The sequence below is a fragment of the Melanerpes formicivorus genome, unplaced genomic scaffold (genome assembly GCF_026170545.1).
Source record: "Melanerpes formicivorus ecotype bairdi unplaced genomic scaffold, bMelFor1.0.p_v2 SCAF_30, whole genome shotgun sequence".
Lineage (NCBI taxonomy): Eukaryota > Metazoa > Chordata > Aves > Piciformes > Picidae > Melanerpes > Melanerpes formicivorus.
In genome coordinates this window covers 9,303,374-9,329,736 of record NW_027142382.1, presented here as the reverse complement: position 1 = coordinate 9,329,736, position 26,363 = coordinate 9,303,374, and the positions used below count along the sequence as shown (strand labels likewise).

At 40.0% G+C, this 26,363-nt stretch overlaps 1 protein-coding gene across 2 annotated transcripts in view; it reads right to left on the bottom strand.

The window, feature by feature from the left end:
- DSCAM (DS cell adhesion molecule) overlaps positions 1-26,363 on the bottom strand; it is a 491,025-nt gene that overhangs the window by 54,337 nt on the left and 410,325 nt on the right. The window contains exons 21-25 of one of the 2 annotated variants that reach the window (XM_068155247.1): positions 12,602-12,755; positions 6,102-6,219; positions 5,074-5,237; positions 1,826-1,924; positions 1,092-1,280 (exon numbers count right to left, since the gene is read on the bottom strand). In XM_068155247.1, the coding sequence (XP_068011348.1) occupies positions 1,092-1,280; positions 1,826-1,924; positions 5,074-5,237; positions 6,102-6,219; positions 12,602-12,755 (724 nt within the window). Of the gene's footprint in view, positions 1-1,091; positions 1,281-1,825; positions 1,925-5,073; positions 5,242-6,101; positions 6,220-12,601; positions 12,756-26,363 lie in introns of those variants that run through there. The other variant, XM_068155248.1, reaches the window with a different exon arrangement.

The following is a 26,363-nucleotide window of genomic DNA, read 5'->3' as shown; positions in this document are numbered from 1 at the left end:
AGAGTAGTTTCTAGGCATATAAATGAAGTCAGAGAGAAATTCAAGCAGTTGGAAGATCTGCTTTCCCATGAACCATTTAAAATGTTATTTGAAACATACATAAGCCTCACACTACATGCAACAAAAATAAGACCAGTCAACTTCTACTTTCCTAAGTGTCCCTTTCTTTGAAGTCAGCAGACCATTCTCCCTTACCACAACTAATCTCAGTATGAGCACAGATGATCTTCAGTCTTCCTTGAGCCTCTGCCAGTCATACCATGCACTGCCTACTGCATGCATACCAGGTCTTTGCTGTACCACTGAGCATCAAATGAAATGCCCACCTTGCTGTGGTGTGATGAAGATCAAATTAAATTATTTTTACTATGACACTGATTCCAGACTGGAATATTTCCTACAGTGTGTGAAGAAATGCAAGCTGAGGTGATTTTTAGATCATTCAAAACTACTGTCTTGACTTCAGGGCAAAACTCTCTAAATTGCCTATCTGAGTGGGTCTGTTGTCAAATCATTCTGACATGTTTGCTATGTGGAACTACTCTCAGCATCCAGAACCAAGGGACCTATTGCTAAGTTAGTCAATAATTCCACAAATTTTTATAGTTTTGCCTTGCAGAGCTTTATGCAAACTTTCACTTTGTTTTTCACATTGTGTTGAAAGGGTGCTACTTGCACAGCTACTGCAATACCAGCTTGGAGCAGAAATAAGACATTGGCTCCGTTTCCTCTGTGTGCAAACATGCTTCCCACCTTCCTTCAACACCCAGACAAACAAACCTCTGTGTTTGTCAGAAGAAAAGAAACAATTTCTTCATGACAGTAGTAGTAGTTAAAATTGCTACAGCCTATGGCAGTGGAGCAATCCCCATCCCAAATATCCACCAACTTATCTCAGAAAAAAAAATAAGTTGCTTCAAGTGATTCAAGTCACTTCAAGTCCTGCAGTGACAGCCCCTGCTGTCACAGCAGAGGACACAGCAAAATGGTTACAAAGTCAATATCAAAATGTCCAAGCCTGTCTTATCAAATGAACATCTGAAGTAGAAGGCAAGAGCTTTAGGTGAGAAAAGGGATAGAAATGAACATACCTTTCCCTAGTGTTTTGGCCTCAATGATCTCACTGATGCGTCCTGGTCCCACTCCATTCTGGGCAGTTAAAGTGAACTTGTACCAAGTGCCACACTTCAGTGTTTCTAAACGATAGGACCTCTCGCTAGGGCTAATGGGAAAACTACCCCACTGTTCACTGTTATCTTCAGAATACTGCAAAATATAACCTGGAGGAAAAGCACAGATGGCAATGATAAGCAAGACAGAAAACTTCTGCAGGAATTTTAAAGACTTAATAAAATTAGAACAATCTCACACACAGGAAGACATACAGTTCTCCCCTGCCTGAAAGATATGAGGCAACACATTTTGCCTACCCATACAGCAGCCTAAGTACCACTTCGATGATCTTTTTAAAGGGAAAAGAAAGGGCTAGACATTTCTAACTACCCTTCAATCAGCAGCAAAGACCAGATGATGAACCTGGACCCTCAAAACTGAATGCTTAGCGACTACATGTCTGGAAAATCAAAGTGACTAACTGCCATAATAGCAGAGGGTATGCTGGAAGAAAGTGATTAAATCTGTGACTAAACTTCCCAATGAGAAACTACAATTCTTTGAAAGCTGTGCATATTAAGCTGCGACAGCAACACAGATTGTGGTGGTGTGGGTTTTTTTTTTCCTTTTGGTAGCCATTCATAATCACATCCTAAAACTATCAACAAATGATAACTTATTACGAAGTTGCAATTAACCTGAATGATATTACCTCGGATAGAACTGCCACCGTTGTCTCCAGGTATCCAGGAAAGAGTGATAGAGGAAGACGTAGTTTTGGATACTGTGAGTCTTGGCTGGTCTGGTGGAACTAGATAAGAAATAGTTAAAATGAGAAAGTAGATTCATGGAGTTAGACCTGATCTTAATCCCTTCTAACAGTCATTTATCAAACAAATGTTTTGAGTTGCATAAAAATGCAAATGATTTCTGTCAAGATGTCTGTTTAGCTGACATCTTCAGTTAAGACAAGAACAGACAGCCTCGCTTTTTATTTTTTTAATTTAATTTTCTACATAATTTTCTCTTTCAATTCTTAACCCTTGCTGTTCACTGGATTTTTTGTACTCATCCTATCAGACCTAAATGGTCTGCTCAGCTACCCAGCCATTATTTTTCATTATGCTTTAAATATCTAGTTTCGGAAAAAACAGAGTTTTAAACAGTGTGAAAAGTTCATTTGCAAATGATGCCTCCCTCATGCATGTGTTTCCAGGCTATTTAGGGCAAAAATGGGGGTGAAAAAAGGGCACAACAAGAGTTTCTGCCAGTGTAACTGTGAGGGCTAACTGGGCAGCACAAATAGATCTGTGATCAGAGACGGATCCATACCTCTTCTAAATCAAATTTTCTATTCCTGGAGGCTGTTGATATAAAGATGACATAAATCTGTGAGCAAAGGCTGAACAAACCTGGAAACTCTTCAGTTCTGCTGCACCACATAAAAATGATGGCTGTGTCTAAACTGTGGAACGCAAGAACTGCACAGTATGAAAGGGAAGTGAAAAAGCCATGCTATCTCCCAACATGTCATCCAGGGTAGGGAGGACTAGGACTGAAAATTGGGACTGGAAATGGGACTAGGAACTGAGACAGATTAGGTTCAGCCTGATTAACTCCAAATTGCAGCAGAGTTCAGTAGTTGACTTTCCAGAGCTCAATGTCCTGGAGCAGAGTGTGGCAAAGTTGCCACTTTTCTTTTCATCTTGGTAAATCCATCATACAAGCTGGTTATAGTCTGGAGAGCTAATCCTTGCTTTCTGCCTGAATCATTTATCCACTCCAGTGGCACAAGCGAGGTAACCAGAACCGTTAACTCAGAAACAGTAAGGCCATGGAGGATAGTGTTTGCTAAGATAGAGGGGAAACTTCAAAGAACTAGCTGAATATTTATTAGAGCCCTCAAGGGTAAATATTTGCTAACAGTTCACCCAAGTGTTTTACTTCTGCAATTTTAAGCTCAGAAACTGAAAAGAGAGAAAAGGGAAGTTACAGTTTCAAATACTTTGCACCGCAGTGGTTATGCACAGCAGCACAGCAGCATTGTATCTGCCTTGTTTTGTGGATTGCTTTCTGAAAGACTGTTACTAGAGATCTCCCTGCTCTTCAGAAATGTAGACACAATTGGGTCTTGCTACCTCAAGAACAAGAAGTGAAACATGGACAGTGTCCATCATGGGAAGAGATCTGAGAAGCAGCAGCAAAGCGGAATGGCAAGCCAAGGAGGAGAGATGAAGGGCACTCACACTTTCTCCAGTCATGGTCACTGCAAGTGTGGTGACTGCTGTTGGCAGGGGCTGCTATATCCCTCTTATAGGTACTGCTCGACAGATGCCAGCCCATAAGCAAGGCAGGAAGAAAGTTAAAATGCTCTCTCATGTCTAACAGTCTGCTGACAGTTCACTGCCTGCCTTGCCTATGTTTGATGGAGAGCTCTACCTTCAGAGTAAAATTCCAGGACAATCTCCTAGCTGCAGTTCATGTTCAAGTCATCAGATTGAAAAAAACAAGGTGAGTCCACATGCAAAATGGAGGATTCTGGTTTTAAAGCTATGGACTAGTTCAAAGAGAAGTTAATTCTACTGTCCTCACAAGACTAGAGCATCATGAAGAAAATAAAAAATAGACACATGTATATTCTAAAGGAAAATTCCCTATGTGAGATGGATTTTGTCTCTTATCCTGACTGACTTGGCTGATTCTATGAAGAGAGACTGCACACATTACATTGTGAAAGATTTATTGTAAAACCTTTCATCACAGTTTCATTCTAGCTAGAACAGATGGTGGTTCCACATATGACATACCAGGTTTTTTTCTGCCCCTTAGGGAAGTAATACTGATACACTTTAAGCTACTGCAGTTCAATAACAGCAAGGATACGCCATTATTAAAGTACTTAGTGAAATAGAAATATGAGCTTTCTATCTGATAGTGTTTTCTCTCTCTACTTCCTGTTGTGGTCATGCTTCAAACATTGCTGAAGAGCACCTTTAGGAAATGTTGGAGTGTAGGCAATGTAATGTACACTATGGTGTTTGCTTCAAGACTTAGTGGAATGGTTTATGCAGAGCAAGTTGGACTGCAGCTGAAAAAGTTCTGTGTTCTCATGTTTGCACTGTAAGTTTAGACTGCATATCAAGGGACAAAGGACACAGCATGGCCATTATTTCCAGCTCAGTTATTTGCTTCCCCTGGTACAACAATTTGTGGTCATTTCAAGCACTCTTAGATCTACTTGGGTATAAATAAGCAAGGAAATCTCCTGCATAGCAAATTCTTGGTGTGTGAATGCATGCTTTCCTTCACACCTACTGTTAATGTACATTCCTATATTGTCATTGCTTTTATACATATCAGAAAAGAAATGGATACATTTTATACAGTCATGTGCACTTAAAAAGTAGCTAGTAGTATGAACTAGTTGAGAATGTACTGGTGTTTAATTTTAAATGCTTCCTCATGCATCCTCAATAAAATGCCACTCTTGCATAATGAAATTTCTGTCTAAGGGCTTAATACAGAGACATACTTCTGTTAGTAACTTTCCAGAAACTAAAGTAAAAGTCTTCAGCTCTTTCTGAATTTTGGAATGTTTAAATTATACATATAATATTTGTGAGGAGAAGGCATAAGTTGATGTTTTCTGTGCAAAGAACTAGAAGAAAACTGGATGCAAATGCTCAGTTGTCAATCCTGAAAAAGCTTGCATGGAGACTTAACTGCATGCGAATCATTCCATCAAAACCAATACATTTTTCATATCATAAACTGTTGATGGCTGAGTCAGCATGACCTGTACAATATTGTATTTTTTAATTTGGAAGAATGAAATTGGTATCAACACACATTAATGCCAATATTTCACACATACCTGCAAACAGACACACCTATGCATTACCAGCACATAGTAGTTCATAGCTGTGATAACAATTTCTGCGAGAGATTCATTAGTCTTACCTTGTACCTGCAAATTCAAAATTATTTCATCTGATCCCCAGTTGTTACTGGCCACACAACTGTAATATCCAGAGTCTTCTGCTTTCACAGTACGGATGACAAAGCTGCCATTGCTAAAGATGCTTCTTCGCCCATCAATCATCACTAGACTGGGTGTCCCGTTACTACCTCACAGGAAACAAAGTGCATACATTAAAGAAGTTACAATCAAAATTACTCAGAATTGGATTTGATTTTCTGCTTGTTTTGTTTTGTTGTTGTTGAAGCAAATAAGAATGGAAGGAAAGAAAATTGCAGGGGGTGGGGTGAGGGGTGGGGCGGGAGGTGTCCTCCTTCACGGAATCACAGAATCTTTCTAGAATTGAGGGGCTCAGAACTGGACACAGGACTCAAGGTGTGGCCTAGCCAGTGCTAAGTACAGGGGCATAATGACTTCTCTGCTCCTGCTGGCCACACCATTCCTGATACAGATCAACACCTTCTCCCAACTTGGTGTCATCTGCAAATTTACTGATGATGAACTCAATACCCTGAGCCAGATCATCAATAAAGATACTGAACAGGATGAGGCCCAGCACTGATCCCTGGGGGACACCACTAGTGACTGGCTGCCAGCTGGATGGGCACCATTCACCATAAATCTCTGGGCTTGGCCCTCCAGACAGGTACACTGCATTCCACAGTATGACTCAATGCATCAGACATTTTGCTTTCTCAGTCTAAAAGTATTTGGTGTGCCTGGAGTTAAAAGAGGAGACTCCTAGGTTTTGTGTTTTGAATGTTTACCTTCATAACTTTACGAACATAATGTTTACCAGTTCTTCATAACTCTTCCTCCTTTCTGAAACCTTCTAATAACTGTAGACAACTAGTTTTAGTTCAAGGAATTTCTGAAGTCCTTGTCTACTGTGACTGTGGAAATGGATCTTCTCCTTCCTGATGCAGTCATCCAGGATCACCTGCACCATGAACCTCACGATTTTAGGCAAACTGGCTTTATTTGAGCTATACATTTAGTTGCTGGTTACCTATCCTTCATCCATTTGACTGTCGGTGTTGGGTCTCCCACGGCTTTGCAGGGGAGGACAATGTCCTTCATCCAGGGAGTTGTCACTGTGCCACTGAATGTCAAAATCCTGGCAGGAGCTGAGAAAGAGAAAGCAAGAAAGACTGAAATTAGGTGTTCAGTCATACAACCCTTGGAAAAAACCCACAGATATCCAGATTTCAATGTGGAAAACCAACTCCAAAGAGTTACAAACTGCACCTTTAGAAAATTAATGCCTTTTAACTCATAATATCAGCTATTTATTCAGGCACAAATATTCTAGTTTTAGTATCTGGAAGACAAGTAACTAAAAGAGAGATGAAGACTGGAAGAGTCCTTGTGGAGAAAAAGAGTAAAACTAGTTTTTAATCAACTTTAATGACCTTTTATATTTCTTAGCAGAGAGTACAGATGAAAATTATGTCCAAGGGATGCTTCTCTCCAAATTTGCAGCAGAAACTGTGCATAACAGACCAGTATCTTCAGAAAGATACATTATTGGAACATCACTGTTACAACAGATATAGCATTAAGAAAAATACACCTTCATGCATGTGTTAGTACATTGCAGAGTGTATCTGAAGTCCACAAATTTGAACAAACTTTTATGTCAGTTTAATTTGTGTTGGCTCTCATCTCACCTAAATGTATCAATACAAATACCACTCCTGTAGTTTCAGTTTATAATATACATGTACAGTAGGGGTAAGTTAGAGTTTTATTGTATATTATTAATTAAGAATGACCCCTGACAGAAATAGATGACTTCTTCTTGGCCTCTCTCTCTATATATTTCAAAGGCAGATGCTGAATACAGACATATGTAATACTTTATTTTCAATCCTGATCTACTTCAGTCAGAATTTATGTTCAGGAATATATTTTGCATCAATTAGAAAAACATGAAAATGAGAGTCAGCATCAAATATAACTGGGTCAGTTCATCTCCAAAAAAAAATCATGCATAAAAGAACAGGCCTTGAAAAGCTAAGGGAAGTTACTTGAGCAGGCTGCAGCAGGACTTGGGATAATTATAGACTCAATTTGGACCATGTTGCCTGTTTTTTTTTTCAAGCATTGCTGAAGAATAAGCTTCTTGAGAGATTTACCTCTGGTCAAAATCTTAACTGAAAACACAAGAAGCATCTGTTTATGATTAAGAGCAATGGGCAAAGTCAAAGTTAGGTGCCTTCCTAACAGCTAAGCATTGACATGTTCCATCCTGGATATGCAGGAGTTGAAGACCGCTGGCTCCCTCCTGGCAGCCCTGGTGGTTAGCCCCAAGAGAAGAGCACTGTAGTGTGTGCTGTTCAGTTGAGGTGGTATACCACAATGATGCAAAGACATTGGTCAGTCAGGGATTCTCATGATACAGCTTTGTTTTCCACTATGACACTCCTAAGAGCATATCTTTTAGAACAGTTTTACACAGGCCTATATTGCTACAAGCCATGGGCTAATTACCCAAGCTAACTGAAAGAGAAAAATGCTGTCTACCCAGAGACATGGTGTGAAATGGTGACTCGACTGAAGTTAATGTTAGAAGGCTCATTTGTCTTCAGTAGTGCCAGGTTTCTGTTGCAGGGGATGCCTAAGGTCCTCATGCCGTTTTTAAAAAGCAACAGGAGATATTGTCAGCTATGACTACCTATAAAAAACGCCTGTAAGCACCTGGACAGCTCCCAGGAGCGGCAGCGCATTCTGAGCAATGATAGTTAGAAACTTGAATTCATGTTTCATGCAAAATCCCTTTGTAGTGTGAAACCTGAAAACTCATGTTAAATGAGCTGTTAATTCTTTTCTTCCTGGATTTTCCTCCTCTCCAGTGTTAATCAAATTATCCATCTATTTTCAGCTGCTGCCAGTTATTTTAGGACAAAGCATACACGATGCAGGAATCCTCCTGAAGCCTTCAGCATGACACAGCACCACTGTCAGCAAACTTTCAGTGATATCACTTTAATATTTATTTCAATGTGAATTCTTCCTTAAGTTATCAATTGAATAACAGATCTCCAAAGCACAACATTTTAGGTGTAGCTTCCTGGTTTTCAATATCCCGTGTGTCCTATTTTACAGTGATGCATGGAAGTAACCTCACAGAAGCCTAAGCTAGGGGTGAGACTGCAGACTGCAACACAAAATTGCATATCACCAGAGCATACCGTACTATTTTTGAGAAAGCACTCACAGCTTTCTATGGATTAGTTTATACCTTTCATGTACCGAGTGCTTTTATAAAGGATGGTAAAACAGCATGCAAATTCTTAATTCCAGTTTTCACCATAGCTTAACTTCTAGAAATGTTCTGAGACTACTAACAAGTGCACAAACAAAAGAAAAGTAACAAAAAGCAATGTCTAGTGATTCTTCTGAAGTAATAGGCTTGAAATACTAATGGGCATTCATGAGGATAAAAGTCTTTAAATCTCACAGATCTCTTGCTTTTAAGCCAAGGGAGCTTTCTGCAGCATGTGGAGAATTGAGCTGCAGGGCTTACCTCTTTGCTATCAAAGCTACCCACACGCCTACTGACTGCCCTCGAGCCTTACTTTGGATGGCACGGCATGGGATTAGGACTGTGACTGTTCCTTTTTTTTGCAAATTGCCCAATCACTAATTGAAGATAAAGAAGTGTCTTCACAGAACGCTGCACTCTTCTATGCTAATGAAGTTTTCTGCATGTTTGTTGAAAATATGATGCCTAATGCCTACATTTGCTGGCAGAGAATAAGAAATTCTTTGCAAGAGGCCAAATCACACTTTTTTTTCCTTTGAAGGTAAATTGTACAGGGACACTGAATGGGAGATACAACAGTTCACTGCAGCTCAGTGTAATCCCAACACAAGAGTCAGAGTGAACACCCTGTGTCAGGAGTTTGTTTCATTTACTTTCTCACAGAACCATACCCTATGTATTCCAGTGTGCTGAATGCATTAAAGAAACAGATCAAAAGGGTGTGTACACTACCAGGTGAGCTGCACCTTTAAAAACATTAAACACACAAAACAACGCAGGCTAGGAGACAAATCTGTGCAACATTAATGCTTGAGTAGTCTACAAGAACAGAGGAAACCCAACATTAAAGTCAGAGAGTTCTCCTCAGAGAATCAGACTGTCATGAGTCTAGATCTGTTATTATCGTGTTGCTGGCAAATGCCACTCTTCATTAATCATGGTCAGGAAATAAGAGGAACAAGGTGCATGTAAGGTTTTCTGTCTTTTAGGTATATTTGATAGGCTAAACCCACAACTTTCAAGTCAGTAATGAAGCATAATTTGGGTAGGAGACTGAACTTTCATTGCTGTGATTATTTTTTGTATGTGGAGTTTTTTGTTTATTTTTGTCAGTTAATTACAGAGGATAGGAATTTGTTCTGAGAAATGAAGTCACTAAAGAAAGAAATGTTAACTCGAATTAAGCTTTCATTTAAATTATACTATCCATTTCACATCAACCCCCAATCTAGACATTCTCATTGTTCTCAAAGGGGTTCTTAAAGGGGTTATTATCAAGTTGACATAATTCAATTCAAAGTTAACTCTCATTAGCTGTCATAATGGTATCATTACTTGGACAGTTACTGTGAAATAAGTGGAGAAAAAAAGGAGTAGACTTCACAATAATGGCCCATAGGACCATTTTGCACTGGGGACTTGTGGCAAAACCAGACTATAACTGTTTCTAATCATGTAATGTGTAACTTGCTTCAGAAGTACTGGGGGGAGAGAAAGGTCTTCAGGGCTATTAGCTCTGCCCACCCTTCATTGTGCATCCACTGCCCTTATCACTGATTAGCACTTGCTCACAGCTCTCTGAAAAGGCCCAGTGATGCATTCATACAAGAAATATTGTACATGGTACAATAATTTCTAACTTGGCTAAATCCAAAGTCCATAGCATTGCTATCTACCAGTATTCCTAGTGTTCATCAAAATCTCCATGAATGGATTATTCATCACTTTTTCAGTCCTAAGGGCATATAAGAGAGGATTGTCTTGATCATCATTTGATAGTAACTTTATATCGGATACTAGTAGAACTAGTAGTGATACAAATTTATGACTACCAGTCAATACTGGAGGCATTCTACCATCATTCAGAACAAAGTCTTGTTCACAATGACTCGACTATATTGAAGTAATTATTTTTCCTTAGAGTCCCCTTGTCTTTTCATACAAGCTACTTTCAAGTTCACTTATTTGTTGTCATGGACTGTGATAAATAAACTTTGGAGAAGCAAAATAAATTCCAGTTTCTGGTGAGCTGGTGCAGTTTAAGTACACGTGGGTCAGTTTGCAATGTCTCTCTTTTAGGCAAACCAAGAGCAATCACAAACTACATTTTCTCTTAACTACATTTTCTCCTAATTAGAGGTACCTGCAAACTCTGCATAGTTCTATGCCTATCCTGTATGGACAATTCCTTTTCTTTTTTAATGCATACAATATGAAGAAACAGAACTTCTAGTGCATTATGTGCAGGGGTCTCTGCACACCTCTGAGTTTGCCTGCAGCCTCAATCTATTAGCATTATACCATGTTGCTGTTTAATTGGTTTTGTTCTTATTCAAACATCTATTTTTATGCCTATTTTTGTGTCATTGTTTTGTCCTTTTTTTTTTTTTTTTTTTTTTGCATCCTTTTCATTGCCACACATTTATTGCACACAGGAAACAGCTAGTTGAAAAGGAGTAGCACACTGAAACCATTGCCCTTTCCCTGAGGTGTTTTATTCACAATACTGTTTCACAGATGTCCTTTACACTCATCAGATACTGGGGTATCATAGGATACTGGGATACATTACTACACTATTAGCCATATCATTGATGAATTAACAGGCTTATAAAATTGTGAAGTCAATTAAATGCGTCTAACTTTGCAACTCTAGGGACCCGTGCAATACACCATTCATAGTGGTGAATTATAGAATGAAAGAATGGCTTAGGTTAGAAGGAACCTCAGACATCTTCTACTCCAACTGCATTACTGTGGTCAGGGATACCTCTCAACTAGCTGTGGTTTCCCAAGGCCTCATCCAATCTGGCCTTATACACATCCAAGAAGGGGACATCCACAACCACTCTGGGCAACCTATTCCAGAGTCTCACCACCCTCATACTGAAGAACTTCTTCCTAAGATCCAGGCTAAACCTACTCTCCCTCAGCTTCAAACCATTCCCCCTTGGCCTATTGCTAGACACCCTTATGAATCATACGGTCATGGAATCATAGAATCAGTCACAGAATCATAGAATGGTCTGGATTGGAAGGGACCACTGAAAGTCATCTAATCCAAGCCCATCTGGAGTCAGCAGGGGCATCCTCAACTAGATCATGTTGCCCAGAGCCCTCTCAAGCCTCACTTTGTTTATCTCCAGGAATGGGGCCCCAATTACCTCCCCAGCCAACCTGTTCCAGTGTTCCACCACACTCATAGTAAAGAACCTGTTCCTAAGATCCAGTCTAAATCTGCTCTTCTCTACTTTGAAGCCATTGCCCCTCACCCTATCATTACAGTCCTTTGTAAACAGTCTCTTTTCATCCTTCTTGTAGGCTCCCTTCAGGTACTGGAAGGCTGCTATTAGGCCTGCCTGGAGCCTCCTCTTTTCCAGGCTGAACAATTCCAGGTCCATCAGCCTGTCTTCATAGCAGAGGTATTCCAAACTTCTGCTCATTTTTGTGGCCCTCCTCTGAAAAGTCTCTCTCCAGCCTTCCTGTGGTTTTTCCAATTTGTGTGGGAAAAAAAAAAGTTAAAGACCACCTGTGGAAATTGAGTATTGATGGGACTCTTCTCACTGCTGTCTTAATCATGAAGTCTCTATTTCCAAGCTAAGGTGCTACAGTGTTGTAAGCATCACACCTCACAGTACACGTACGGCAGAGATCATAGGCCCAAGCAGTATCTTTTAGCAGAATAATTAATACAGATAGAAAAAAATACACCAGATTTAAGGCACATTATCCCTTCTTCATATCTGAAATAGAAGCAGCAAACTTCAAAGGTGATGCAAGTCGAGAACAATTGTTCAGAGTTTAGATATGCTAATCAGACTATTTTATGCAGAGGATAGCACTTACGGAGTACACAAGAGACATTAGTAAGGAGAGAAATGATAAAGAACTTATCTTGTATGGCAAGAAAGAAAAGAGACACATACAGAAGGAGAGGGGGATCATCTGCAAACCTTCTGCACTCAACAAAAGAAGTTAAAAATTGCTCCAGAAAGCAATTTATTTCCTTCTATGGTAGGTGGGATGAATTACCCCCTAGAGGAGCACGTCATTCTCTGCTGACTACAGCAAAAGCTTGGGCAATTAGCTGAGAGTTGTCATCTAACTTTTGGAGAGAACTAAAGTTACTCCTGACAAATCCCACTCTTGGTAAGCAGAGGCATAAAGAAGCCACGTGCCAATTATAACAGTAATTAGCATTGTAAAGTTCAGGATTGCTTTAACAAGTGCTGTCACTCTACCTTTAGCTAGCGGTTCCACAGTGATAATCTCGCTGCTGTTGCCTCTTCCCGCAGCAGTCACTGCTACCACCCAGACACTGTACTGGCGATTCCGGCTCAGGTTGGGGATTCTGTAGGAAAATGAGTCAGGAGAGGCTTCAAACTCGCTGATTACCTGTGGTGGGAGAGACAAATATTTCCAGACTAAAATAAACAGTATTTTGGAGAAAGACTGCTAACCTGAGTGTTGCAAAGCCTGTTACCTCAGGGTACTTGGAATAGCTCTGTCGCTCCAAACACGTGGCAGATGACAATAAACAGAGAGGATGTAACAACTTGTTGCAATCAATTTCTATTCAGTGAATTTGGGACTGTATCTTCTTTACAAACTGTTGTTTTGGGTTTTTTTCAGATTAGGACTTTTATGTATCTGTTTAATTTTGTGGGGTTGGATAAACAATTTAAGTGAACATATTTGACAAATTTTTACCATAAATAGTTCTAAGAAACCAATTTTACTTTGCAAAAAATTTTCCCAACAGAGGATTCAGTCCTGCATCTGCTGTGAATCCTGGAGTCTACTGCTTGAGACAGTCTTTGTTCACCTAAAATCATTGTGCTGCTGCTCCTTATCCCTAGGTTTGGTGGCTTATTTTTTCAGTAATGGAGTGAATCAAGAAATAATACTGTATTCTGTAATAGAGTGTTCAAACTCCCCCCAAGTCTAGTTTTGTTTAGTCACAAAATTGCTTCCATTCAAAGAGTACCATTGGAAGGTCACCTCAGATATTTAGCTGCATTAACAGGGAAGGACGAGCTCTGGAAGAAACGGCAGTGCTGTCTGTTCTTGCACTGTCACTCAAGTGCCTTGGATGTGGACTGCAGTGATGGCAACCGGCTACTATAGAGTATTTGCTAATTGGTGAGGTGTTCTGCAGTCTGCTAAAAGCAAACTGTGAGGAAAGGTGCAGAGGAATATGTAGATTCCACTAAGGGGACATGGGCTTTAGGCATTTCAGCACATCCTCCATCAAAGTCTTGACTCCTAGGTGGAGGAGAAAGGAAACCTCATCAGCCTCGAAGGGTATTACAATGTTCAATGTAGCCAGTTTTATTTCTGACACAGGCTTTGTGATTCTCATACGTAAAAATAGAGCAGTAATGAACCATTAGCATGAATAATACTCACTTCCTTGTGCAATACTGAACACAGTAATGGCTAACTAACACCAGGCTAAAAATAATTAGAACATTAATGACGTAGAAAAAAAGGTTTCACTAGGAACCAGTATTAAAAATAATAGATTAGTGTAATCTAAACTTGATTCAGACTGACATAAAGTGTGCATAGACTCTCTTTGATATACAAATATCTGCTGGTGATAAAGGCCAACTTCACCTGATTAGCATTTCAAAAAGCAGGTTGACCTGAAAGAATTGGAATATGTAGTCCTTCAAAGTGAATTCCAAATAACTTAGAGTTGTTTTTGAGACATCATTAAACACCTCTCTAGTGTAAGCTGGCAGCCAGTTTCAGCTACCAAATGGGTCTCTCTATTTCTCCATTCTTGAGCTGGCATTTCCTATAGCCAGGGGACGAGAGGAGTTCATGTCATCTCACTTTTGAAATCTAGAGCAAAACCTAGAGCTAAGCCAGTTAATTTTGACTCACTTCAGAGATCAGGAAAAGATAAATTCTAAGGCAAGATTCTTCAGGCCTGTTTGAGAAACAAACATTGCAGTGGGATGAACCATGCCCTTTGCACACCTATGTTTACTCATCAACAGTAGAAGTGTCCAGGTATAGCTATCTGCACTGAGGGCATCTAATGTCACCATGCTTTTTAAGCAAAACATGAAGCTTTGTTAACTATAATACTTAGCTTTATCGCTTTTACACAAGTTGCCTCTACTTCTACAAGAGTACATTCTATTTTCTCCACAGGGACTAACCTTTCTGGGGAGACTAGGCAGGGGAAGTTTAGGCTGCATGTTAGGAAGAAGTCCTTCACAGAAAGAGTGATTTGCCATTCAATGGGCTGCCCAGGGAGGTGGTAGAGTCACCATCACTGGAGGTGTTTAGGAAGAGACAGGATGGGGTGCTTGGTGCCATGGTTTAGTTGATTAGCTAGTGTTGGATGATAGATGGGACTTAATGATCTCAAAGATCTTTTCCAACCTGGTCTATTCTATTCTATTCTATTCTATTCTATTCTATTCTATTCTATTCTATTCTATTCTATTCTATTCTATTCTATTCCCCTCAGTTTAAGAAGGAGGTTGACTTGCTGGAACGAGTCCAGAGAAGGGCAGCGAAGTTGGTGAGGGGCTTGGAACACAAGCCCTATGAGGAGAGGCTGAGGGAGCTGAGGCTGATTAGCCTGGAGAGGAGGACACTCAGGGGTGACCTTATTGCTCTCTACAACTACCTTAAGGGGGGTTGTAGGCAGGCAGAGGTTGGTCTCTTCTCCCAGGCAGCCAGCACCAGAACAAGAGGACACAGTCTCAGGCTGCACCAGGGGAGGTTCAGGCTGGAGGTCAGGAGGAAGTTTTACACAGAGAGAGTGATTGCCCATTGGAATGGACTGCCCGGGGAGGTGGTGGAATCGCCATCACTGGAGGTATTCAGAAGGAGACTTGACAGGGTGCTTGGTTACATGGGTTAGTTGATTAGGTGGTGTTGGATGACAGGTTGGACGCGATGATCTAGAAGGTCTCTTCCAACCTGGTCTGGTCTATTCTATTCTATTCTATTCTATTCTATTCTATTCTATTCTATTCTATTCTATTCTATTCTATTCTATTCTATTCTATTCTATTCTATTCTATTCTATTCTATTCTATTCTATTCTATTCTATTCTATTCTACCCTATCCCTATCCCTATCCCTATCCCTATCCCTATTCTATTCTTATCTAGACTCAATGCAAGCCCAAACAGGGACCTTGCCATACTTTCTAGCTCATTCCTTCTGTCAAAATGCCACGTCAGTTTGTCCCATATAGCAAGTGTTTGCCTGGGTTTCCACTTCGGATATGAAGAGGTGAGTGCGGGCAGACACTTCTATTACTATATGAAATATTACAGCAGGTTTTGAGAAATGTCTGCCTTGACATTTACACAAGAGTATTGGACAAATGCCCATAGCTCGACGGACTGGATTTTTGTGAGGTCATACATAAAAATTAATGCATTGATCATGGCACTGTGGTCTGAATTTTAATATTCATGAGGCAGCATTTTCTAGGGTTAATTTGAAAGTCAAAAAAGGAAGGTTGTCTCTGGCACTTATGCTCTACTCATTAATGCAGCTATCTAGCACAAGGTACCTTTAAACCACCTATTAACATGAGACATAAATACAGCATTTAGGAACAGCTAATCATTACAGACTTTCTTACTGCTAAACTTTAATTCCACCAAAGACCAGACCAGACCAGTTAAATTTACACTGATTTTTCCATGACTCCCATGATTTATGAAATGAACATACAGCTGTCTTTGGAAGTCACTCTTAATACTGCAGATTTCCACTTGAAATGCCTCACTCCTCTACTTCCCTCTACAATGGTAGAGACTAGGACAGTCAGATAGACATATATTCTGTACATAGCTGCTAAATACAACTCAGAAAAGTTTATGTTTTATGTTTGTGATATGGTGAGCAGCTAAGTAGCAGAGGAAAACCTCAGCCTTGAAGCTACAGCACTGGCACTGAGTGCTCCTGCTTAGAGACCTGAAATTAAAGATAAAAATTAAAACAACACAAAACCCTGCAAAATTCCTTTGGTTCCTTGTGATCAGCTAGAAAAGTAGGCAAAGCTGTCTCAAAACAGGAGAGCTTTCTCTTTTTGGAACTCCAAAGACTGAATAATCACAGACTTTTCTTCTGTAATGCTTTTTTAAATGCTTTGTCTTCCTTTCTTTTGCCCACAGAGAACCAGAATCATTCACACACTTACAACTGTAGCTATTCAAAATATAAATACAGTTGTCCATGGAATTAATTGATTAACTGAATATGGTAAAAGGGTCTTTATTAAATTAATTATTCTTCTTAAAACAAATTGCTATAGCATATGATATTGGTTTCTAACTGGTTAAAATACTCCTTTTGTTTCCCGAGCTGCATTCCCTTTTAAACACTTGGGGATGCTCCAGAGTGAAAAAAACAATCGATTTTACTTTTAATTTTTGCCTGTCATTTAAATTAGACTAACGTGCCACAGACTTTCATTAAACAAGAATCAAAAAAGAGAGCTTTGTCAGCAAAGAGAAGATTAAACAATTGAAATAAGAATTAATTTAAAGGAGTGTCACCTTGTGACACCTTGGTCTTTACATGTGCCAGTTTGAAACGCACACTTCTACTTTATCCCCAAAGCAGTAACATAATTGCACAAAGATCCGCCCCCCCCCCCCCCCTTTTTATTCAGCTTATAGATGATGGATTAATTTTTGTTCTGTCTTAAGCTCACTGTCTAGGAAACACAGACAGGACCAAGTCTCTAAAAAGGCAGCAAGGGTTGTGAAGAATAAAATGAAATCCAAGTCATTTATCAGGGTGCAGACAACCTATTTCCCAAACCAGGCAACAGCAAGAATTGCCGAGAAACAGCCATTGCAGGGAGCATTATTTCCCTCTGATGCAACTTCAGTCCTATTGATGTACATTGCTCTGAATGCTTTGAAGCAGTATGCCATCTCCTGGCATTTCTAACTCCTTCAGGAAGCAATTAGATAGGTAATGTGCATAAACTCAGAACACTCTGTCTGTTTTTCTGTTTCATTTGCAGTTTTTAACCCTGCCTGGGAAAGCTTCAAGAGGATACTTTGGGAAATAAAATGTGTTCGCAACAATTTTTCAAGCATCAGGCAGCATTTACTACGGACTGGAAGCATATTCAGTCAAAACAAGCCTGAACCTTGGCTACAAATGCATCTACAAAACGTTTAATGTAAGAGAGGCACATGGAAGCTTGCTATCTCCTTGTTCACTTTAAGTTTCAAGAAAACTTGGGAGGTGATCTGAGGAAGCCAGGCAGAGACTTTAAGGGCAAGAGTGGAAAACAAGAAACACCTCAAGTTTCTGATGCTTACTTTGTGAAGTAAGAGCACAAACAACTTGGCTGCTTGTATACTGGCTGCCTCAACTTGAAAATAAAAACACTATACATATGTGTGTATATATATATATATATATATATATACACACACACACACACACTACCTGGAGTGGCACATGTTTTTACTATGAATTTAAGTATAAAATATGGCCATGGCATCATCTGAAAACAGGACTGGAAGGACCCTGGGAGTTTACTCAGAGATAGCCGCCTTCTTCAAACCAGATTCAATTATATCTGCATAATTTTGGGCAGATGTTTGTCCAATCTAATTTTGAAGATTTAGAATAAATGGAGATTTCGCAACTCCCTAAGCTGCAAGACTTATTCTGTTTCTTAACTAATCTTACTTGAGTTTCAAGCTTGAGTAATCAAGCTTGAATTTCCTGCTGCAGTTTAAGCCCATAGTTTCTTTTACAGTCTATAAAGAACATGGAGAACAGTTTATTACCTTTATCTTTGCACCAGTCTTTAAATCTACATGAAGTTTTATAATTCTTTTCCCTACCAGTAGTCTTATCTTTGTTACACTTTATAACCCCAATGCTTTCAACTTTGTCCAGAAATCACCTTTTCCATCCCCCCCAACCATTTCTGTAGTAATATTTGCTGTTATCCCTTGCACTCTTAAATAATGGTCCATAGCCTTCTCAAATACAGTTTCCAAACCTGTATTCAACACTGGCATTTGGCTTTTATACAGGATTATAAAGACAGTTAATGTTCATCCTGGGATGCACAATAACCACAAAAACCTGTTCTGAAGGATCTAAGCAATTGCTCTCTACACAGTACTTTTGTAGGTGGATATTCTTAGTACCCATTGTTTTTGCACTTACCCATGCTAAATTTTATCTTTTTCCAGACCAATGTCCCAGTTCATCAAGAATCCTACTGAATCCTACTTCTGCCCCCAATATATTTGCTATCCCTACAAGCTTTCTATCTCCTACAAATTTAATAGGCACTCTCATCATTTTATTATCGAGGTCACTAATGGAATCACTGAACAGAAGTGAATCTGGGAGAGAACTATTTACGCTGCTCCCTCCTGCCCATGTCAACAAATCACTGGTTTCATAGCCTTCCAGTTAACAATCAGCTTTATACATAGCCTGAGCTGCCTCTGTGAACTCATGTTTGCCTAGCTAGGTTTCTCTCACTAAACATGCATCCTCCGGGCTTATTTTCACTGCTAGATGGGGGAGAGCCAGCAATTGTGTTGAGCATACCACTCTAATAATCCACATAACATTTTAATTTGAGCTCTACCTCAGTTTTTCACTGCTCTATGAAACAAACAAACAAACAAACCAAAACCAAACCCAAAAAATCCACAACCAAACATCTGCCTTAGAGGTGGTAATGCTAACTGGCGTAGACAGATGTCAGGCAATGTCGCATACTCTTGGGGCCAGGTGCTGCCTCTTGGCCCTTGTTTAATCAGCAGTATGGATGAGGTTTACAAAGAGCACTTGAGTCTCATCAGTAATGAAAGTAAATTTTTAGTTCTACAAGGCTAAACCACAAAGATTTCATCTTTTTGCATAACACTATCACCATGTGCTGCTCTATCTTGGCATTTGTTGTTCTTGGAAATGACATTTTATTGTCTGTTGGACTGACAAAAGATCCTGTAATGGAGGCTACAAGAAGTTGTTTCTACCTGGAAGAAAATTGGGTTATGAAACCAATCCATTTCTGTGTTTATAGAGAATGAACTTCAAGTTCTGCATCTCTGCACAGAATAGACAGACCACTGATGTGCCCCCTCAGTGAACTCTCTAAAGATGTGAAACTCTACTTAAGGTCATGGACTAGTACTTTTCTGCAGGACTGTTGGCTTTTGCCTTGTTTCCTTTCATAGCTGAACAGCCTGTGAAAGCTGCAAATAGCCATCAATCCTGAACCACAGTTTTCAGAGAGATTCTGAATACCATGGCTTCTGTTCGGGTCTTGTTTATTTGGCTCATGTTTTGAAACATGGCATCTGTTTTTCACTCAACACTGTTGAAGATAATTGCTGAAAACAGAAGCTGTGCACAAAACAGAATGCAGCTTCTGCATAAAACCTATTTTTTAATTTTTTTCCCCCTTAAATAAGGAACTAAAATGCTAGAAAGCACAAGCTGGAAATTTTGGAAGCAAGAGTCAGTTTCCTGCCTTCCCACCTGCAGGAAAATCTTGCCAACCTGTTTCCAGGAATTACAGCTGGAAGACATTCCAGTGCCTGGACTCCCAGGTAGCCCACATAGTCACCAGTGTGTTGCTTGGGAGCCACTGATGTACACCTCTGCTTGCCCCTTTGCAGTAACTCAGAGTCTGTCAGTACCCTGAGGCTCATGCTCATGGAAGCACCATGTAGCATCATGAGCTGGTGGCCATAGGAACTGCTTCCTTTGGTGACCCCACAAAACCCCCAGGTTTGTTCAGAGCATTTCAGTCAGCTCACAAATTATATCCAATGTGTCCCCTCTATGATAGAGATGGGAATAAGACGAATTCAAGCCTGCTGAAATGCGCTGCATGTGACATTGAGGACTTACAGTTAGACTATATTGATATGACCTGTATGTGAAATTAGGTAGTGAGACAAGGCTAGAGTTTTATGAAAAAATCCATTTCGAATTTGTTTCAGTAGGGCTTTGCAAGACCTTTTAAAATTCCTATAAAACAGTACATCCTCAGAATTAATTTATATTCTGTCACAGCTCTCCTGAGACCTGTTCTGTGACAAAAACAAGATAAGCAAAAAAGAGTAAAGCTGACAAAGCAATTAGAAGAATAAACACTCTATGTTTGGGAGCTGATAACAAAGCTGTGAAATAACTGTGAAAAAGCTGTAAACAGTACATGTGGCTTATTAAAAAGCACAGTTTTTTAGTACCATTCAAAATAAGTTTTAAAAATAATCACAAAATTATACCTTAGGTCTATGCTACATAAAGAACACAAAATGATAAACATAAATATCTTCACCTTTTAAGTCCTGTGTAGGCACAGTGATAAATACTGCCTATAGTACACAAATCAGTGAACATGTATTTGAAATTCAACCTCACAGATACTGCTGACTCTAAATAGGCTCCCATTCAAGGGTAACTTTATCTGCTTAGCCAACTTCTGCCAGCTACCTCTTCCCTCATTTTAAAGAAACTTTCAGCATTCCTTGAATCAGTGAAGCCCCTATGCTGTGTAACAACAAATAACTCCTGAGTTATAAGTGCCTTTGTTCTATTTTCCATGCCTTTTATTCAAGTATTTAAACTGCAGAGTATGATGCAAATCTGCCTCACACTGAGTTAGAATTTGGACAGAACCTATACAAAATCAAGACAAGAATTGTGTCTGCTGGAAAGAATTTTCTGGAAAAAATACCTGGATGCTAGGAATTTATGTCAGCTAATTGTGGTTCTTTAAAGACCTTGTTTCAGACAAGTGTGTATATTTTGATATAGTCTAGTTTAAGATGCAAATCACATGCTTTAAGACAACCACTTATACTTTCTTTAAAGGAAGAGAAGGGAAGCTTTTAGAATAAGATTCATTCATCCCAAACATCTAGCTTCTTTTCCTTAAAGAAAGGACAGCCTTAAAAAAGCCCACATGTCTGAAGTCAGGTGAAGTGAAGCCCACCTTGGTTCTATAAGTTACAGAAATAAAGCAGAGATGACTCTCTCCTTCTATAGGCCAACCTGTGTATGCTTTTAATATGATACACAGTAGTACATTGCAAAAAAAAAATATCCCCTAACTGTTTTCTGGAAGATTCTGCCACTTTTTCTGGTGAAGAGGGAAAAAAACACACTGTGAGACACCTTCACTAGGGAATCTAGGAGGGTAGATGTTCCCTCAATATGGTGTTCTACAGATTGTTAGAAAAAGGTCCACAGAGATGTGAAACAGCTGAACAGTCTAGCTGCTGCTTCTGGTTATCCTAAACCAGGACTGATGAGACAGAACATGTGTGAACTGTGTCTTCTGCAGACATCATATGTCTGCTGTTTAATTTGACAGAAGATTAAATCATGTAAGTTTTTGGTGTTTTGTTGTTGTTGTTGTTTGTTTTTCCATTTAGTGGGCTTAAAGCAAAAGCTAAAAATTGAAACAAATATAGAAGTGTAACAGGCTTAAGAGCATGTTTCTCACAGAAAAATTAAGTATACCAAGAAGATTAGTAACTCTCAGTCCCAATCAGTCCCAGATGTTAGTCAGTTTCCAACATCAATTATATTTTCAAGTAAATTGACTTGGGTTTTGGCCAGATCTAAGATTGTTTCCTGCCTCTCCATCATTACTTCACATCTGCTCATCTCTCCCATCTCCCAAACCCAACTGTTTTGAAGGAATATTTCTAGGCCAGTTGAATTTTTTGCTGGGCTTTTAGCTTCTATATCTTTCCACATCCTTTGGTAAAGTTCATATTTGTAGATTACAGTTTTCAAAGGTTCTTTCAAACACAGGTCACTGCCACATAGCGAGGGATGACTGTAGGTTTTGCACTACAAGAGACATAACTCCCATTCACCATCTCTATTTCACAGGGTCTGCTATGCATTCTGGGTCATCATCCAGCTAATACTCTTAGTATGAGAGTGTTATCTGGGATCTGTGCAGGACCATTCTCACTCCATTCATCTGGTTCAGCAGCATCTTGCTCCAAAATTTATTCTTGCAGTCCTCAGACTTCTGGTCATTTAGAATCTCCTTCAAGGCAGGTTTAAAAGACTAATCATATTTCTTTGTAGAATCTCACAATTAGCAACAGTTTCAACCAATAAGATTTCAAAACTATTGACAGGATTCAAGACCAGAGAATAAAGTGGTTCTTCCTAATGGAAAAGTAGGATCTAAATTTATACTTGGATGCTTTGCAAGCTTCTTGTTATATTTGCCAGTCTTTGGGTAACTCATGCTGTAATGTGAAGTCTTTCTCAGACAGAATTTTGCTGTGGAGCTGCCCACAGTTTGGTTAAGGGGCTTTGAGAAGCAGCTTTCCTGTTCCATGGAACTTCACTTCCTACTGTACAGTAAGAGATTCATGTCAAAGAGAAAGAGCTTTAAAAGTCTGGCAGAGATATGACTACTGAGCACTCAGGAAACTAAGATGGATATGAAGTGCTTAATCAAAGTCAAGGGAATTTGCATGTAAGAATCACAATCCTTCCTGTAACGTGCTGAACAGTTACGGGTTGGGTTTGGTAATAACAATGTTTATCAATGTCATGCCCAAGAGAAACCAGCAATAACACTGTGCAATATAGACAGCTTTGCAGAAGAAATCAGTAATGATTGGAGTTTGGATAATGCAGGTTTTCTGAGGGAGAAACTATACACTACAGACATAGTGTTAAGCAGATGTACACACCTTTGCAAAATGATGAACACTGTCAACTATGGAGAAGCCAGTCCACCTCTGCTTAGACAGGAACATGCTGCATCAGTGAAAGTGTCCTGTTAGAGTGACAGATGCCTGTGCCATGCTTCCCTTTGCTGCAGGGGTGGTGTGGGCAGCTGAATCACATGGCAATAGTAGTGCTCACAAGCTAACTGATGAGTTCTTGGAGGGAGAGAGTTTGAGTGAGCTCATAGTCTTGGAAGAAGGGGCCCATTTGGGAATGGGGGAAGCCAGAGCACTGCTGACTGATGGAGTGCAACATCATTTATGACAGCAGGTATACAAAGGTCACCAGCAACACTGCTCAAGATTGCATGTGGTGATGGAAAACTAAGTCATACAGCACAAAGAAAGAAAGACAGAAGGAAAACATGCTTAAGTGGAAGGTTGCAGTCAGGATATCAGAAGTCTGGAAGTTGTAACTTCTGACAACAGGAAAGACTCCTGCTCCATTTGTGGATCTAAAGGTTCAGGATATGTATAATGCCCTGGTCCCTGGTGAGGATGAACAAGACCCATGAGAGGATTCATCAGAGCCATCTGAGACTTAGCCTAGTGTCTGTACAAAGGGAAAAAGTCATGTGATAGTTACTACATACATAGAGTCTCCTGCAGAGGATGGAGGCATCGATCTGCCCAACCTGAGCTCATACCTTGGGAGCTTTTTGCTTGGCAGCCTTTAAGATCTGAGATGTGTGGAAATTTTTCCCAGGCTCATCCAGCCATTGGACAATTTTTCCTTGCTGCTTTTCCATGTTGGCACTAACACTGTCAGGAACGGTTTGAACCGCAAGAGTTACAGCAGAGTTTGGGAGATGAGAGTGAGGAGCAAGAGGGTCCAGGTGATGTCTCCTCAAACCTTCTGCTGAAGAAGGTTTGAGCAGAAGTGAGGCACTTGATGTTTGAGGGTTGGTGCTGTAGTCAGAACTTTGTCTTCTCTGACCGCAGGATCTTCAGGAATGAGAGTAACTGAGCAGGGAGGAGCTCTCTCTGTAAAAGTGCAGGAAGAACATATTTGCCAAAAGGCTTGCTTACCTAATGATGAGGACTTCAAATGAAGTGTAGCTGGGAAAGCCAGGACACAAAGGGCCAAAGAAGGAGACAATATTATAGAAGAGGAACTCATTTTTCCCCTGTAAAAGCAGCATAATTTAGGATCCATTTCATATGCCTGTACACCAATGTACATAACTTGGAGAAGCTTAGAGAGTAATTGGAATTCTGTGTGTTATTGCAGAGTTACAGCATCATTGAGATTATGGTGGCATGGTATGATAGCACTCATGACTTGTGTTCTGCAAACAATGGAGAGCTTGTGGGTGAGGAGGAGAGTACTTGTAGTATTGTAGTAGATGTCTGCTACAAACCTCCTAATCAAGAGATGGAGGCTAATGAAATTGTATTTAAGCAGAAGAAGAAAGAAGTCATGGGTGACCTATCACTTTGACAACTGCTAGAAGGGCAGTATGACTGGAAGAAAGCAACTTAGGAGAATTCTGGAGAGCACTGAAGACCATTTCTCAGTGGAGGTGATCAAGGAACTGACTAATAGAAATGCTCTGTCAAACTTATTGCCTAGAAACTAGAAAAAAATGTTTGAAGATATGAAGGTTCACGACATCTCTGGCTGTTGTGACTATACGACTGGAGTTCAAGATCCTGAGAGCAGTTTCCCACGGGAAACAGTTCCAAATTGCTCATGACAGCTGGGTAGTCTTCAAGGACAAACTCCTCAGAGAACAAGAATGGTCTCCTGCAATGTATGGAAAGTTGAGTAAGTATGACAGAAGGCCATCATGGTTGAACATGTAGATCCTGTCTGAACTCAGATACAACTTCTTCTGGTTTTTTTTTTGTGTGGAGGACAAACTCAGGAAAAGGAAGGCAAAGGGGAGGTTGGGCCAATGGCTCAATGAGGCAGGATACTGAGCAAAAAATGAATTTGGAAAGAGCTTAATTACCCAATGATGAGTATTTGTGAGTGAAGCTGTACTCACAATAGAAGGAGATTGAATTAGGGAGTGCTTAATAAGTTAAACATACAAAACACCATGGCACCAGTTAGGATGCATTTGAATGTGCTGAAAGAGGTGGTTGATGATATTATGAGGCTACTCTTGGTTGTATCTCAAAGATGATGGCAATCAAGGGAGGCTTCTGATCACCGCAAAAAGGGAAATATCATACACAGCTTCAAGAAGGGCAAGGAGGAGGATCTAGGTAACTTCTGGCTGGCCAACTTAGTCTCAATAATTTGAGATAATTGTTGAGCAAATACTACTAGATGGCATCTTTAAACACCTGAAGGAGACAAAGGAACAGCTGACCTGCATTTAGCAAAGGTTAATCATGCTTGACCAGCCTGACTGCTTTCTGTGACAAGAGGAAGGGCAGTGGATGTTTTGCTCAGCTTAAGCAAAGCCTTTGACATAGTCTTCCACTCTCTCATTATCAACAGATTGGTGAAATATGTGCTGAATAAATGAACAATATATTGGATGGAAAATTGTCTGCATTGCTGGGTTCAGACTTGTGATCAGTATTGCAAGGTTCAGCTGCAAGCCAATAATTAGTAGTATCCCTCAGGGGTCATTTTCTGAGCCTGATACTGTTTAATGTCTTCATTAATTACTTAAGAGACAGAACAAGAGTGCACAATCAGCAAGTTTGTGAATGGCCTGAAAGTGAGGGTACCAGTTTATATGCTGGAGAGCAGGGCTGTTGTTCAGGGTGACCTAGACAGGTTGGAGACATGGGGTGACCAGAGCCTTGTGAATATAAAAAAGAACAAACAGAATCTGAGATAGAACTCCATGCACCAGTATAGTTTGAAGGCCAACTGTCCGAGAGGCAACTCTGCAGACAGGCAGATCTGATATTAGCAGCTCCACATCTGTAACAGTGTGACCAGCAGGTCCAGGAGGGAAATCCTTCACCTCTACTCTGCGCTTGAGAGACTGCATCTAGACACTCTGTTCAGGTTTGGACTCTTCAGTACAGAAAAGGCATTGGGCATTAGTAAGAATAAGTATAAGACAGGACTGTCAGGGGGTAGGTAGGCAGCTAGAACACAGCACATACATAAAAGGACAGACTGAGCCAGATACGCCTATCAGTCTTAAGAAGAGAAGGCTCAGAGGAGACTTTGTTGCCATCTACACATACTTCATCAGATGATACAGAGAAGACAGAGTCAAGTTCTTTTTGATGTTGCAGAGTGGGAAAAGCTTCAAAGCTTCCAATCAGCTGGGGGGAAAGA